We start from the raw sequence: 18048 nt of genomic DNA, 5'->3' as shown, positions 1-18048 counted from the left end.
TAAAAGGAACCTTATCTTTTTGAGCCTTTGGGTTAAAATGAAGGGGATGCTCATTTAAAGACAAGATCCAAAGATCTGTGAATCTTACAGATTTAGAATGAATGCATTTAAAAACAGTAGTGTGAGGGGCCAGCACTGTGGCATATCTGTTATTTGGAAAGTGAACCAATGGTTGGAATCTCTCTCTCCCCCCTTCTCTTTCTCTCCTCTCCCTTCTTTCCCCCTGCTTGCAAGCAGATGAAAATATTTTTTTTAAAAAGGAGAACAGTAAGTTATGTTTAAGTTGGGTATATACAAGAAATCCAAGAATGAAGTGAGCAATGTGGTATAGCACGTTAGGTAGCTACTTGGGAATCCTAAATCCCCTATCAAAATGCCTGAGATTGGGTCCTGCTCTCATTTCCACTTCCAATACAGCTTCTTGCTAATGCTCCTGGGAGGCAGCAGGCAATGGCTCACGAAAGGAATCCCTGACATCCAAGTAGGAGATCTGGAAGGAGTTCCTGACTTTGGCTTGACAAAACCAAAGCTGTTGAGGCATTTAGGGAGTGAATGAGATGAAGATTAGTGTTTCTCTCTCATTCTCCCTCTTTCTCTTTGTACATGTGCATGTATCACTCTGCCTTTCAAATAAAAATGATAGATTTTAAAATCTACTAAAGGATTAATAAGTCTGAGAAAAATATTTTGACAGATGTGAAAAAAGTCTTTAGAGAAAAATCAAAACACATACCTAATAAAAAAAACTCTTTGAGAAAAATTAGAAATTTCTGCATCTTTGTTGCAGAAATTCCAGAGGCATTACCACTAAGGCCAGAAACAAAGCATAAACACCCACTATATCCATTACTATTTAACCTGATTCTGAAACCAATGTAAACATTGAAACAAATTAACATGAGACTAAGAAAAAGAGAAATAACTCTACTTAATAAATGATGAGACAGTATACTCAAAATCTCAGAGAATTGATGATTAAATCATAAAAGAACAACGTATATAAAATTAGCATGTGAAAGTTACTAGAATTCACTTAACCAGTTTTAAAAACAAATGAGAAAATTCTACTTATTGTACCAATAACAGATATTTAATAAAACTTAAGAAATGTTCAAAATCTATGAAGAAAATTACAAAACACTCTCTAAACGACACAAAATTAGATTTCACTAATTCAAAGACATCCCTTATTCTTGGCTGGGAATTCTTAATGTTATTAAGACATCAGTTCTAACTTAATGAATGAATGATATAATTCCAATAAAAAAATTTCTAAAGAGGGTTTCACTATAGCTAGATAGGTTGATCCTAAAGTCTACACAGAAAAACAAATATTCAAGAACAGTTAGGAAACTTGTGTGAAAAGGAAAAGCTCTGAAGAGGACCCAAAGTTATCTATAACGCCTCTGTAATTAAACCAGTACGGCTTTGGTACACTGACAGACTCATAGAATGGAAAAGAAATTACAGATGTAATCTCAACCAAATCTAAAACTTGAATCTGAATTCTCAACTCCGTGGGGAAAGAATCTTTTTTTTTTTTGGACAGGCAGAGTAGACAGTGAGAGAGAGAGAGAGAAAGGTCTTCCTTTTGCCATTGGTTCACCCTCCAATGGCCGCCATGGCCGGCGCATGGCGCTGATCCGATGGCAAGAGCCAGGTGCTTCTCCTGGTCTCCCATGGGGTGCAGGGCCCAAGGACTTGGGCCATCCTCCACTGCACTCCCTGGCCATAGCAGAGAGCTGGCCTGGAAGAGGGGCAACCGGGACAGAATCCGGCACCCCGACCGGGACTAGAACCCGGTTGTGCTGGCGCCGCAAGGCAGAGGATTAGCCTATTGAGCCGCGGCGCCGGCGGGGGAAAGAGTCTTTAATAAGTGGTTTAAGGAAAACCTAATATTCAACTGGAGAAGGTATACCGTATACAGTCATCAGCTCCAAACGGATTAGAGATCTCAGTGTAAAAAGTGATGTAAATACTAGACAAAACAAGTGATTCCTGTTATCTGATTACCTACAGAAAAAGGCTTTCTTATGACTCAAAAACAGAATAGAAACTTGATAAATGACATAAAAACAAACTTTGTAAGGCAAAACATAACAAGCAAAGGAAAAAGACAAGCAGATAAAAGCCTTCTATACCTAATTTATAAAGAATACTTTAATAAGGTGAGATGTGCACAGGGAAATCACCATAATTTTCAATAAATGATGAAATGCACAAAAGGACAAGTAAAAAGAGATAAACTATCCATTACACATGAAAAAATGACCAACTTCAAAGAGAAATGAAAATTTAAATACATTGCGATACCATTTTACTCCCCAAAAGAGGTAAACATTCAAAAGCTGAATAAGACACCCTATTGGCAAAGATATACAGAAACATTCTTACATTATTGGCAGCAATGCAAAGTGCCATGGCCCCAGCAAAAGGAATCTGACAATTTCTAATAAAACTACCTATGCAGGGGGCATAGGAGGTTAAGCTGCCTGTGACACTGGCATCCCATATGGGTGCCAATTCCTTACCTAGCCGCTCCACTTAAGACTCAGCTCCCTACTAATGGCTGAGAAAAGCAGTGGAGGATGACCCAAGTGTTTCGGCACCTGCCACCCATGTAGGAGACTCAAATGGAGCCCCAGATGCAGCAATTAGGCCACACTTGGGTACCGTATCAGTGTGCATGGGTTGGAGACCGTGCTCTGCTACTGATTGCAGCTTCCTGCTAATGCACAATCAGGGAGGGCACCAGGTGTTGTAGCAAGTATTGGGTCCCTGCTTCCCAAGCAGGGGCCCCTGGATTGGGTTCCGGGCTCCCGGCTTTGGCCTGGCCCAGCCCTGGCTGTTGGTAGACATTTGGGGAATGAACCAACGGAGAGAAGATACCGCTTTCACAACCATTCACATAATAATAATAATTTTTAACTCCATAATGATTATTTAGGTACTTGCTTTAGGCATTATACAGGAATTTTATAGGTATCATTTCATTAAATCAATGTCCCTGTGAGATAAATATTAACATTTTATACAATGATTTAGGGAAGTCAAATAACTTGCCAAAAATAATATACTAACTTAAAAAAACAGATTTTGACTCGACAGCTTTAAGTTTTTAACCACTATAATACAGTGCTTTCACAGAACAGAATAAGATAATTAAGTACCCACTACTGGTCTCAGCAATATTATATATAATTCTGGCATGTGAAAGAGAATGACAGATTGTATCAAAGAAAGCAAAGTGATGTAAGAATGACAGCTAGAATTGTGTAGAAATTTTCCAAGATAATGAAAAACAAAGAAGATAATGAATTAAAAGCATAAAACAAAAAGTATTCAGTTGTTACTGGATACTAAAAAATGTAAAGAAAATAATTTTTTTTTAAAGAAAGTCAAGTTAAACAAAACAATAAAACACTTCTCCAGACTTTTAAACTGGCTTGCCTGGAGACTGAAGGTGATCACAACATATTGCTGGCAAAACTAATTAACATAGAAACACTAACACATATATCCTGGATGCAAATTCAAAGAATTAACGATCATAAAGATAAGAAAGCTTTAATTTAAAGAATAGGACTAGTATGATGTAAAAAAAATGTTTCTCCTATAATATTATGAATTAAAACTGTGAAAAAGTGTTTCTAAAGTATAAGAAAGAAAAGGTTTCACACAGAACATATTATCAACCCACATCCTTGTGTTCATCTGAAGGAACAATCTCTTTCAGACAGGTAGGATTTCAGGAAATCGGCAACTTCTATTTTTTTTTTAAACAGCACAGCCAAGACTTCCAAAAAACTGAGCGTTAAGTGGAATTAGATTTAACAGAGGAAATATATGCTTGCCAATAAAAAAGTGAGGAAGGTTATAACCCTGATTAATTTAGTCCAAAGGAAAGGGCAAAAGAAAAAATGTATTTCAGCACGGAGTGCAAAAAGAGAAAATTTATACTTCCAACATTTATTACCATTAACATTCTTAAAATAACTCTTAGCTGACAACCAAAAACATTATAGGATGCAAACAAAAATGAAAAATAAAAGAATTTTGTCTTAAAGCAGTCAAGCATCTTAATTACAACCACCAATCCAAATTAACTCTGTACTGAACCTTTTAAAAGATACATTTAAAACAGAGAGAGAGGAATCAAAAAGATAATAGTCAACTGGTAAATAACAGTCACTGTGGCTATATTGTCAAGGAAAGCAAAATAGCTGATCCAAACAATGGCAGGGGGGTGGGGAGGAGTTCCCGCAACAATCAAAATGTTACACTAATAAAAAGTTCACTGTATTAATACTGGCCCAAAACTATTCGGTAAATAAACACAAAATATTGTTTTATGGGGTGTTTTGTTTGAAAGTAAAATACAAGGAGAAATCAATAGTAACAACTACAGTGCTCAACACTATCAATGTCGCACCAACTCATCACAAAATAAGGTACAAGTATTTCATCTAACAACGAAACTCATAAAAACACATGCTACACACTTTAAAAGTCCTCTATTATCAAAATTTTTTTTCAGAAATCTTTCACTGATTCACATTTCTAATTAAATGCAATTAAAGTAAAAATTAAACGCTTCCCCAACCAAGACAAAGAAAAATAAAGCTATGAAACAAGATATACACATACACAAAAGATACAAATCCATCAAATTTAGGTGCAGCCAAAATTATAATCAAGGCCATATATATAGAATACCCCTTTTTCCTAAGGAAAGAAAACTAGGAATTAAACCTCGTGTTTTGAAAAAGTAAAAAGGAGTGAGGAGGAAAGTACAAATTTACCAATTTGTCAAACAGCAGAATTTCTTTTTCCTTGCCAGATAATCCACAAGGAATGGATAACCCCGTCATCCAGCCCAGAGAAGGAACTGGAACAACTTGAAAAAGCAAGCCTTCTTCAACCCTCAGGCCCCACCTCCCAGGCTGCCACACCTGACTGAGGTTACCCAGAGGCTGTTTATTCCAGTTGAGACGGTGCCTCCCCTCACAGCCCCACCACTTTGGAGGCTGCCTAATAGAGCTCTCTGAGTACTGCCTTAAAATCCGCACCTGCAGCTCCCAGTTCCAGGTGTCAGTGCTCACTGCGAGCAGGACTCAGGTGCAGGTTCCTCCACATAGCCTCCCACACCCTCCTTCCCAGCACCTGTGGGCAGCACCCAGCTTGCCTTTCCAGGACCCTAGGCCTCCTCCTTTAAAAAGACATTTTTAAAAGCAATTCCAAGGAGGGCAATAGAGGGCAGGACCAATAGAGGACAGCACAGGGCCTCCCCTGCCTACAGGACACAATGCCCTTTAAAGCTACAGGGGTAGCTCTGGTCAGGGCTATGCATCGGGGGTTAGCTTCCCTTCGGTCTGGGGACTCCAGAAGCCAGAGAAACCTAGGCCTGGAAGGCGCCAGCAGCCCCGCCTGGGCTCTGCCTCCAGCCACCATCTCCACCTCCTCACAACACCCACATGCCCTTCTGAATGCCACACCCTGGGGGTGGGGTTCGGTAGAAGGAGAAACTGAGGGCCAGAGCAGATACACCAGGAGCACATTTCTGTGCCAATCAAGCAAGAGTATGAGGTTGCAAGGAGACCACAGACCTTAACAGCTGTGTTTCCCAAGAACTTGACATTTTTCCTAGAAATGCAAATCTAAAAAGTTAAACAGAACTTAACTAATCTTAAAGGGTACTACAAGGCCTGTATTATCAAAGTCCCAAACTCTGCCAAAGATGCAAGAAAGCAAGATTTTCAAATATTATATAAAAAAGACTGGATGGCAGAAATATGCACAATAGCAGCCAGTGGCATAATTCATACAGCAAGCACAGCACTCTATCTTTGTACATATCAACTGAGAAGAGTTAAATTGAACACAGTACATCAGAAATTATAATGAGGAACCTCTGTTTTATATTCTAGAAACAACTGGATTAATACCGCCCCCCCTTTTTTTTTGACAGGCAGAGTGGACAGTGAGAGAGAGAGACACAGAGAGAAAGGTCTTCCTTTTGCCATTGGTTCACCCTCCAATGGCCACCGCGGCTGGCGCACCGCGCTGATCCCAAGGCAGGAGCCAGGTGCTTATCCTGGTCTCCCATGGGGTGCAGGGCCCAAGCACCTGGGCCATCCTCCACTGCACTCCCTGGCCACAGCAGAGAGCTGGCCTGGAAGAGGGGCAACCGGGACAGAATCCGGCGCCCCGACCGGGACTAGAACCCGGTGTGCCGGCGCCGCAAGGCAGAGGATTAGCCTAGTGAGCCGCGGCGCCGGCCAATATCCCATTTCTTACAGATTTCAGTTATGCTACAATGGCCAACCTAGAAAGAAGAAGGTTTAGAGTCAAGTGCAATTTCAATAAATCTAATGTTCAAGGACTGCTTGATGATTAACCCAAAACAGTAAACAAACTTGGCATTATCAATGCTGTGAAGAGTTACATGGGTTGCCAGTTAGGTAAGGTCTCCGCAAGCTTATTCCTGAGGGCTGCCCTTAGCAACACTTGGCTTCATCAAGTGTTTTATTGGAGAGAGCCCAAAAATGTTCCCTTGACTGTGGTGATAAACTGGTATTTGCTGGTTGGACAAGAATCTGTAATCCCACCTCCCTGGTTGCCTGTTATCCCCTACCTTCACAGACCAATCAAAAGTATAAACTTCCATGACCCCTTGTGCCCTGCCATTGGACTCAGTTTTAATCCTTTAAACTAGCCAAAAAAAGATTAAGACACACTGTGGGGGACCACTTTGTGTGCTTGGGCAACTCCTCCCTTGGAACCCCCTCCTGACTACAGCTTCAGGAGGCTCCTTGCTTTCAATAAAACTTCTGCTTTGCTCATTCTCATTGTCACCATGGACAAGAACTTAAAGATCTGTTTGTTTGCAAGAGAGAGAGAGAGAGAGAGAGAGAGAGAGAGAGAGAGATCTTCCAACTCCCAGTTGGCCTTCTGCTGTCTTACAGGAGCATCAGCATGGACTTGGATTGGAAATGGATCAGCCAGGACTCAAACTAGCCCTCAGCCAGGACTCAAACTAGCCCTCCAACATGGGATGCCATGGTCACAAACAGCTTAACCAACCACACAACACCAGCCCCTAGCAATGTTGATTTTTGAAAGATAACTTGTGGCCCGCACCGCGGCTCAACAGACTAATCCTCCGCCTGCGGCACCGGCACCCCAAGTTCTAGTCCTGGTCAGGGCACTGGATTCTGTCCCAGTTGTTCCTCTTCCAGTCCAGCTCTCTGCTGTGGCCCAGGAGTGCAGTGGAGGATGGCCCAGGTCAGGAGGAAGCACCTGGCTCCTGGCTTCGGATCAGCGCAGCACGCCGGCCGGCGGCCACTTAGGGGGTGAACCAACGGAAAAAGGAAGACCTTTTTCTCTCTCTCTCACTGTCTAACTCTGCCTGCCAAAATAATAATAATAATAATAATAATAATAATAATAATAATAAAAAAAAGATACCTTGTATCAAAGCCAGACTGTTTGTCAATAGTATTAAAGAGAACGAAAAGGCCTAGGCACTGGACTCAACTGGAGAAAACATCTTTCCTTTAAACAAATCTTGGTATTGTAGTTTTAAATTCATTTGTTATATTAATTTTTTCACTTTGTTGTATTGATAAATTACATTCAGCTTTATTTTAAAAACAGTTAAGAGTCTAACACAATGAACATGGAGGAAGAAGGACTGATGGCATACTGATCTGGAATCCTGAGTCTTCTAAGGATCTACATCTTAATAAAAAAAATAAATAAATAAATCAAGACTATTTCTTTGGATGGACATCTGGCATAGTAGCTATGATGCCAAGTGGGACACCCATAATCCCACGCTGGACTTCCAGGGTTCAGGTTACAACTCTGCTCCCAGTTCTAGTTTCCTGATAATGTGCAGCCTAGAACACCTGGTGATGGCTCAAGTAGTTGGGTCCCTGCTGCAGTGTGGAAGACTCAGGTTGTATTCAGCCTCCTAGTTTCAGCAAGGCCCAGCCCCAGTTGTTGCAAACATCTAGGGAATGAACCTATGGATGGAAGTCTCTACCTCCAGCTCTTGGCCTTACAAATACAATGAAAATAAATAAATAAAATTTTAAGCAAAAATTTAGAGGGTATTTCAATTAATTTAGGAGGGAAAGCTCTTCTTATTCAACGAGGCACAGTACAATGAAACAGGGAGACAGCACAATCTATTGGAGTAAGAAACAGCCCTAAATTTAGTCTCTGTCCTGGGTCTTCATCTATCAGCTCTGTCTACAAAGGCAATAGTAAATGTTGTTTGTAACTCTTTTCTAGGAAAAAAAAAAAAAAACATTTAGTTTTACTGAGTTAGCTTAAAATGAAAGCTAAACTTGAGCCATTCTTGCCTTCTATTTCCTCTTTAAGAATTTTAAATACTTCATGCTTCTTTGAGTAAATATTCCAAACTCCAGTGTCGCTTACCTGGAACCACACAAAATCTGCCTCTCATTGAGAGGGTTGTCAACCAATCCTACAGGGTCTACAGATAATGACAGAGCCTTAGAAAACTTAGAATTATCATCATGTAACCTTTCAGGGTCATAAAGATATAGATACAAAAGTAGATGGAAAAACAGAGAATTGTTAACTAACGAAATAACCAGAAAAAATTAAATGTAACCAAAAATAGATCTTTAAAATGCCCCACCCAAGTAGAATATCTGGAATTTTGAGCAATAAAAAAGTAAAAGCCGCTGGCGCCGCGGCTCACTAGGCTAATCCTCTGCCTTGCAGCGCCGGCACACCGGGTTCTAGTCCCGGTCGGGGCGCCGGATTCTGTCCCGGTTGCCCCTCTTCCAGGCCAGCTCTCTGCTGTGGCCAGGGAGTGCAGTGGAGGATGGCCCAGGTGCTTGGGCCCTGCACCCCATGGGAGACCAGGATAAGTACCTGGCTCCTGCCATCAGATCAGCGCGGTGCGGCAGTTGCAGCGCACCGGCCGCGGCGGCCATTGGAGGGTGAACCAACGGCAAAGGAAGACTTTTCTCTGTCTCTCTCTCTCTCACTGCCCACTCTGTCAAAAAATAAATAAATAAATAAATAAATAAATAAAAGTAAAAGCCATTTATATCCTTTCCGAATTATAAAAACCAAGAGAAACTTCAGACACCATTAAAAAAAATTTAAAAATACATAAATCAATAATCACTCATTTAAAACACAATGGATAAAGAACCCAAAAGTCCAAAAGTATATTCACCATGATTCCAAATATTTAAAACAAGTGCACATATAAACCCATACTGACATAGATATCAGTGCACAAAAAAATATGACACCTAACAACCAAAACACAATGTTACTAACAATTTAGTAAACTTGAACAATTTACTAATTTAACAATTAGGCAAGGATTCCAAATAATTTTAAAATACATATCTATATTTCAGTTTTCTCATAAGAAGATACCACCTATTTCAGAGGGTTTCTAGGAAGAATGATAAATAATTCAAAAACAATATCTAAGCCAGGAAGCATCATATATATTATTATTATAATTATATTAGCTATTAGTTAACAAACAAGTTGATAGCATATTTTATAACAGCCCAAACTGTAAACAACTCAAATGCTCAAATGGTACCAACAGGTGGATTCAGTGAACAAACTGTAGTTCACTACTCAGTAATAAAAAGGAATTACTACCAATATGCGCAACTATACAGATGACTCTTAAAGTAAAATAATTGCAGGGTTTTTAAGAAGCCAGACTCGGAAAAAAAAAATATGTAATATACTTTATGACAGCATTGACATAAAATTCTGGAAAGTGACACTAATCTACAGTGACAGAAAACAGCTGCCTGGGAAGACCGGTCAGGATATAAACAGCCATGAATGATGGGTCCCCAGGGGACAGCAGGAAATTTCAGAAGGTAGTGATTACGTTCATGGTATTAAAGATGATCATAGTTTCATGGGTGTACACATGTGTCAAATTAGAGCCTCTAAATATGTGAAGTTAAATATATATCAATCTTACATCCATAAAGCTGTTTTGTAAAAAACTGATGAGTATAGATTTGAATAATCTGCTCTCTTTATAAAACACACAAAAGATAGTTTTCTTAAAAAAATAGACAACTTACTTTGCATTTCCAGCCATTGGTTGGTACTGATTTCATAACTGGTTGAAGACAAAAAGTATGATACCCTTTGTCACACGTATCACACACTAGCATCTTGCTATCTTCTCCCGATTGTCTAAAAAATAAGATAGCATTAATGATGCCTCATCCTTAAACTTATGTTTTGTAACATAAGTAATCGCAAAAGAATTAGTCCTGGAAAATGCACACTCCATAAATACCTCAGAATCTCTTTTACTTCTGAACAGATTATTATACAGGCAACCCCCTAAACAATGAGTCCCTAAAGGATTATCCTAAAGGATTATAGGCTCACCTATAGCAAACTTCTTTAGTAAATTTTAGGATTTCTGCAAAGGAGGAAGGGTTAAGACAAGATCAATGATCTCTGATTTTTTAAGAAATATTTCCTTCTTTCTTTATTTGAAAGGCAGGGATTTGTAGAGAAGCAGAGGCAGACAGAGGGAGAGGGAGGTTTTCCATCCACTGCTGGTTCACACCCCAGACGGCCGCAAAGGCTGGAACCGCACCAATCTGAAGCCAGGAGCCAGGAGCTTCTTCCGAGGCTCCCACATGGATGTAGGGGCCCAAGGACCCGGGCTATCTTCTGCTTTCCCAGGCCACAGCAGAGAGCTGGATGGAAAGGGGAGCAGGCAGGACTCGAACCAGCACCCATATGGGATTTCAGCGCTGCAGGCAGTGGTTTTACCCGCTACGTCACAGCACCAGCCCCTAATCTTTACTTTTTAAAGATTTGATACCCATTCTTTTTGGAGGAAGAAGTTTTAACTGCTAGGTGATACTGTGCAGAAAGGAACAATCTTGGCACAGTGAAGTGGAAATTTTTACAAAAAGATCAACTTTGACAACAGATCTGTTTCCATTCAAACTACTGTTCCTGAGCTATGTGACTCTTAAAAAGGTGGACTTAAGCTCTCTAATTTTCAGGTATAAAATGGAAATAATAATCAAAGATTACTTGAATGCTAGCTCAAAAGCTGAAAATGTACATTAAGCAATGTTAAATAACATGAATTAAAAATAACAATTTTGGGGCCAGTGCTGTGGCATAGTGGACTACGGTAGCACCAGCAACCCAAATGAGTGCCAGCTCTACTCCCAGCTGCTCCTCTTCCAAACCAGCTCTCTGCTATGGCTTGAGAAAGCAGTGGAAGATGGCCCAAGTGCTTGGCCCCCTGCAGCCACCAGCGAGACATGGAAGAAACTCCTGGCTCTCGGCTTTGGATTGGCCCCACTCTAGCCGTTGCGGCCATTTTGGGAGTGAACCAGAGGATGGAAGACCATTCTCTCTGTCTCTCTTTGTGTTCGTAACTCTACCTCTCAAATAAATAAATAAAATCTTTTCAAAAAAGAATAAAAATTTTGTCATAATTACAGTTTGTTCCAAAGCTTGGGCCCCTTCCCTACAGCATGATCTCTGTCTTGGATCTTGAATATTGATTACTCTCAGATACTAAGAGTTTAATTCAAGAGGAGACAGAAAGAAAAAAAATGGGGAATGCAGGCATAGTTCAGAGAGTAACCTCTGAATAAAGTCTGGAAAAAAAATAAAACAGGAAGATGGGCAAGTTGTCTTCCAGTTATTAATCAACTCAACAAGTTCCACACACAAAGTTGCATATTTTCTCTTCAGCTACATGAAAAGATCTTAGAGGACAAGCATTCTTTCATCAAGTTTTATTCCTTTCCAATAAACAGAGTGCAGAGATAATGTATCAAACAAATATTTACTGATATTTTATCTAAGTTATGCCAAAATATGAAGATAAACTGTCCTAGTTATTCCATGTAACTCCAAGACACAGACTGATCAAGGCAGTGCTGAGCATAATTCCCCTGTTACAAAAATTCTCAGCTTGTAAAGAACTTGTAGACTGCTGAAGAATAGGGCTAACACTCTCTAATTGTCAGGCTAATAAAATCACTGAGGGAGGGAGATCCCAGAAAAGATAATGATCTCTGTCTTGAAATGACCAAGGAATAGAATACAACAACTAGGAAAAGATAATTCCATTACAAGTGTTTAAACTCTGTTTTAGATAACTTGTCTTTCAGATAAATATGCAGAATTAATTAAAATAGTAATCATAGCAGATCATGTCCTTCCAAGCATGGAAACTCAAACACATCATTGATTTTTGGGCTCAATTTATACACATAGCTTCCATAGTTAGAGGTTTATTTTCCTGTTAAATCTCCTCCACAGTACACTTTTTAAAAAGCTGCTTTATTTTTCTAATGCTTATTTAAAATTGCTAATATAATTCATTTAAAAATAGTTGGCAAATTGAAATGGAGTTTTTATGATTTCAGATGAACGTATTAAAATTGGTTTTATTTAGATTTCTCCCAAAATAATATTAGTATTAATAAATATTTAATGGTTTAAGACATGATGAAATCAGTCTGAATGAACACAGCTGCAAAATGAACAATCTTTATCATATTATACAAACCTTTCAGCACTTAATAGGGTCTGTCTTAAACTCAATACATACACCATTGACTTAAAATTAAAACTTACTTGCAGTTCTGGCACACTTTGCACTCAGGACATTGCCAACCTGCACGTTTTAATGGAGTAACCGCTATATCCAGGCACATTCCATGATAGTGCTGGCCACAAGTAGTACAAAAGAACTGATCTAAGAGGTCTCCAGGGCTGTCGCATACTGCACAGTTTGCATCTTCCTTTGCTATAATTAACAGTGAAACAATGAAATTGTTGTGTAAGAATTTGATCTTTTTCTGACTTTACAGCTTACAAATCACCTGAAGGGAATTTGCACGGTAAATGTTTCAGACATTTGAATTTATCCACATTGAACTGACATCCAATGAGAATGAGGTCTCAATAGAAACATAGTGTGCCTACACCGCACTATTGATTAAATTAACAAAGAGATTTGGTTGTTTTTTCTGTTATCATTTGTAGCTATATCTACTTAAGATGACAAGTAGTTTTTAATTTTATATTTTTAATATCAATGATAATGCTGGGCATCAAGCTAATGCTCAATAAATGCTTGCTGGAAAAAAAACAAGGACAAGATCAATTGAGAGGTGCTTTTTCAGTGTAAAAGTAAACATTGTAGTTGGTTGTTAAATATAATTTGAAATATTTAATGAGCTACATCAAGAGATAAAACCAAGAAATGCTAACATTGATTAGTTAAGATACTTCTTAGGCATAAACAGAAATTTTGCAAATCAAATAAAGGATTTTTTAATACAGGAAAAAGTCTACATGAGAAAATGCTAAACATGAAGGCTGCATATTTACATACAAATATAATACTTCATACACTAATTCTATACTTATGTATATTAAATTTAGTTGTAAAAGCATTAAAATCCATATACAATTGGGGACATCTATCCCTAAATATAGATTAAAAGGTACTTCTATTAGTTCTTTTAGCAGCTTAAAATAATACAAGAGGGGCCAGTGCTGTGGCACAGTAGGCTAAGCCTCTGCTTGTAGTGCCTGCATCCCATATGGGTGCCTTTACGAATTCCCATAATTTCCTCTGTGACTACATTAATTTTGATGTCACAAAATGCTAGCAGGAATCTCAAATCCGTATTACCAGCCCAACCTCAAACCCTTATTTTAAAGTCTTATGGCAATTCAAAAGCCAAATGTTTTAAAAACACTCAAACACAACAGATATACTATAAAATTTATTTTAAAAACTAAACCTCCGGCCGGCGCCACAGCTCACTAGGCTAATCCTCCGCCTAGCGGCGCCGGCACACCGGGTTCTAGTCCCGGTTGGGGTGCCGGATTCTGTCCCGGTTGCCCCTCTTCCAGGCCAGCCCTCTGCTGTGGCCAGGGAGTGCAGTGGAGGATGGCCCAGGTGCTTGGGCCCTGCACCCCATGGGAGACCAGGAAAAGCACCTGGCTCCTGGCTCCTGCCATCGGATCAGCGCAGTGCGCCGGCCGCGGCGGCCATTGGAGGGTGAACCAACGGCAAAGGAAGACCTTTCTCTCTGTCTCTCTCTCTCACTGTCCACTCTGCCTGTCAAAAAAAAAAAAAAAAAAAAAAAAAAAAAAAAAAAACTAAACCTCCTTCTTATTTTCTCAACAGAATGGGTAATGGCTGTTACTTAAGTAGCACTGATGACATTAACTCCTCTCTGATCCAGCATATATAACCAGACAATTCTTTATTTCAATACAACATTCTTTGTTCTATTTTTATAGAGTAGTCTACACATTTTGTCTTAATAATCATAGTATTTTCTAAATAAAATCATCCCACTTATGATTCTAATCTCTTCTTAAATTATCTTCTACATAACCAAAGCAAACTCAAAAATGTAAATCTGATTGCTATTCTCTGCTTACATTAAAATTCCATTCTCTTTTGCCTAAAATTTTACATGATGCTAATTTGCTAGAATGAGAAAAAAAAAAAAAAGAACCTAGCCACTATTTCTTGTCCATAAAAAGTCATCTGCTGTGTGTCACACAACATGCTATTCAATGTTTGTGTGCTTTTATACAATTCTATTCTCACTGGTAGAACTTTGTGTCTTTTTTGTGCTCCTAGCCAATTCAAAAAACCCTTCAAAACACTGTCCAAACATATTCTTTAAGTACATATTACCACACTAAAAATCTGAATTGTTAAATATTCCTTTTCCTAGTATGCATTGGATAAATTTCTCTTATATATTCAACTAATCACAATATATGACACTATGAATGCCTGAAGGACGAAGATCTTACCACTTGCTATCTACAACTGTCCAGAGTGAATCAAGTCTTACTAAATAATTTTAAATCCAGATCCTCTTTATAAAATTACTTCAAAAGGGCTCTTTCATTGATACACAATTAAAATAAATAATTATCTAAAATTGGAAGTATCATAAATTAGTTTATTTTTTACAGAAAGGACATAATAAGGTAAGCTGTTTTTCTTAATACTAAGAATGCCAGTATTCACCCCCTTCAAGCTATGTACATTTAAAATTTAATCCTGGCATTGTGAGGCAGAAGAATGACCCACTGGTTTGGGACAAGTCACTGCTTGGGACACTGGCAATCCATATCAAAGAGCCTGGTTTCAATACTGGCTATGCTGTGTTTCCGATAAAACTTCCTGATAATGCCTGGGAGGCAGCAAATGATGGCCCCAAGTACTTGGGATCTTGCCACCCATACGGGAGAACCAGGTGCAGATGGAGTTCCCGGCTCCTGGATCTGACTTCCCAGACTGGCTGTTACAGGCATTTGGAGGAGTGAAACAGTGGATGGACAATCTCTTACTCCCTGAATCCCATCACTCTGCTTTTCATATAAATAAACAGATCTTTAAAAATCAACAATAAAAAATAATCCTGAATTTATGCCTACCCTGGAAACATTTAGACATTGGGGAAAATATTCAACTGGTTGTCATATACTTAGTTCATTTTCTCTTAATAATTGTTCTTTTTTTTTTACAGGCAGAGTTAAACAGTGAAAGAGAGAGAGAGACAGACAGAAAGGTCTTCCTTTTTCCGTTGGTTCACTCCCCAAATGGCCGCTACGGCCAGCGAGTTGCGCCGATCTGAAGCCAAGAGCCAGGTGCTTCCTCCTGGTCTCCCATGTGGGTGCAGGGCCCAAGGACCTGAGCCATCCTCCACTGCACTCCCGGGCCACAGCAGAGAGCTGGATTGGAAGAGGAGCAACCGGGACAGAATCCGGTGTCCTGACCGGGAATAGAACCTGGGGAGCCGGCGCCGCAGGCGGAGGATTAGCCTAGTGAGCCACAGTGCCGGCCTATAATTGTTCTTAAACAATGTCTAAAATCCTTCTGTGAAGCTTCCTAGGATTTGCTACTCTTCAACTGGCCAAGGTAGCTACTACCTACAGGTGGCTATTAAGCAACTAAAATGTGTTAGTATAAACTAAAACGCACAGTAAATATAAAGTACACTCTGGATTCCAAAGACATAGTGTGAGCAAAAAGGCAAGCATCTCAAAATTTTTATACTGATTACATTTTGAAATATTAATATTTTGCATGTCAGATTAAATAACTAAAATTAATTTGAATTGTTTTCACTCCTTTTAACTTTACTAGAAAAATTAAAATTTTTTATCTTGCCTACCTTATACACTTATTGCACATCAGTGTTCTATATAATAATATCAACTCGGAACAAGACAACTCTGTATAATCATTGCACAGGTCATCTTTTTTCTGTAAGTTCTAGCAATTCCTTAATGGCAATCTTATACTGTTTGGTCACTATGGATCCATAGTAATAAATAAATTAGTCAAACAAAAATATTCATATGATATATCCCATCCATAAACAATTACATGATATGTTAAACACTTTTCTGTTTCTGGTTCAAACAATCTCACCAATCACAGAGAAAGTGTAGAAATACTAAAACAGTCTTTTGGAAATCATGTACAGGAAGATGATACTGCTAGGTAGCTTTAATGTCCTGTTAAAAATGAGTAAGCAGGGACATACATCTGGTGTGCTGGCTAAGATGCCGTTTGGTATGCCTGCTCCCATTATCTAGTGCCTAGGTTCAAGTCCCAGCTCCACTCCCAATTCCAGCTTCCTGCTAATGTGCACTCTGGGAGGGAGCAGGTGATGACTCCAAGTTGGGTCCCTGCCACCCACGTGAGACCCTAGGGACTGAGTTTCCAGCTCCTGTCTTTTTTTTTTTTTTTTTTTTAAAGATTTATTTACTTATTTGAAAGGCAGAGTTACAAAGAGGCAGAGGCAGAGCCAGAGGCAGTGAGAGAGAGAGAGAGAGAAGTCTTCCATTCGCTATTTCACTCCCCAAATGACCACAACGGTTGGAGATAACCTGATCCGAAGCCAAGGAGCCTTTCTGCTTCTTCCAGGTCCCCCACTTGGGTGCAGGGACTCAAGGACATTAGCCATCGTCCCTGGCTTTCCCAGGCACATTGACAGGGAGTTAGATTGGAAGTGGAGCAGGAAACCAGTGACCACATGGGATGCCAGTATTGCAGGCAGCAGTTTAACTGGCTATGCCACAGCGCCGGCCCCTTAGCTCCTGTCTTTGATGTGGCTCAACCAAACCTGCTGCAAGCATTTAGGGAGTCAAACCATAAATGGGAGCTTTCTGTCTTACTCACGCCCTGTGTTTCAAATAAATAGATGAATAATTTTTTATAAAATACAAAGCTCTATATATTTACTTAATATGTCTGCAAGTCACAGGGACATTGAAATTAAAGTAATAAACTAAGTGAATTTTGTATTTAAACAGCTGGAAAAGCAGAAGAGCTTGAGTAAAAATCCAGGTCTATCTAAATCCAAAGATCATGCTTTTATTATAGTCAATATTATTAACTCCAAAGTAAACTTCACTACTGATCGAAGAAAGTTAAGAAAATCTAAGAACATACAAACATAAAAAAACAAAGTGCTACAGGAGGTAATGAAGAACCTGAATAAAGTAGACAGAGCAAGGTTCTTGTGGAAGGAGAAAGAGGTGAATAATCTCTGGAGGTCATTCCCCAAGTGACAGCTGTGAAAAGAGAAGGAATGGGTAAAGCAAAAGAAAAACACTGAGCTCAAATTGGAAGGTGGAACAGCTGCTCAGCAATGTCCAGACAGCACATAAGAATAAATGCAATGCCAGATGAAGAGCAGCGAAAGTCAAACTGTGGTCATTCGGCACCAATTTAAGAACAAACGAATCAGCACAGCTTTCTGACGTCCATCAACATCGCAACACCTTCCCCTCGCCTCCACCTAGTGTTCACTACTGGAAGGACACTGCTAGGTGGTTGCTGACCAAACGGAATCTCTAGAAAGAAAATCACGGAATTTATACAAAAGGCTGGCCCATATAGCTGGCAGGTAGAAAAGACAAAGGTCAGGAGGCCACAGAATTCAGGGTAGCAGAAAAGCAACAGCATGTAGTGTCAAG

General features: G+C 39.4%; 1 protein-coding gene across 36 annotated transcripts in view; it reads right to left on the bottom strand.

Moving 5' to 3' along the window:
• KMT2C (lysine methyltransferase 2C) overlaps positions 1–18048 on the bottom strand; it is a 291237-nt gene that overhangs the window by 122636 nt on the left and 150553 nt on the right. For 35 of the 36 annotated variants that reach the window (XM_070077273.2, XM_070077277.2, XM_070077274.2 and 32 more), the window contains 2 exons: positions 12655–12826; positions 10110–10224 (listed from right to left, as the gene is read on the bottom strand). In XM_070077273.2, the coding sequence (XP_069933374.2) occupies positions 10110–10224; positions 12655–12826 (287 nt within the window). Of the gene's footprint in view, positions 1–4802; positions 5072–10109; positions 10225–12654; positions 12827–18048 lie in introns of those variants that run through there. The other variant, XM_089299504.1, reaches the window with a different exon arrangement.

This window comes from Oryctolagus cuniculus, chromosome 7, assembly GCF_051225735.1.
Source record: "Oryctolagus cuniculus isolate XC-2025 breed Fujian yellow rabbit chromosome 7, ASM5122573v1, whole genome shotgun sequence".
Taxonomy (NCBI): domain Eukaryota; kingdom Metazoa; phylum Chordata; class Mammalia; order Lagomorpha; family Leporidae; genus Oryctolagus; species Oryctolagus cuniculus.
This window is presented reverse-complemented; position numbering and strand designations above follow the sequence as displayed.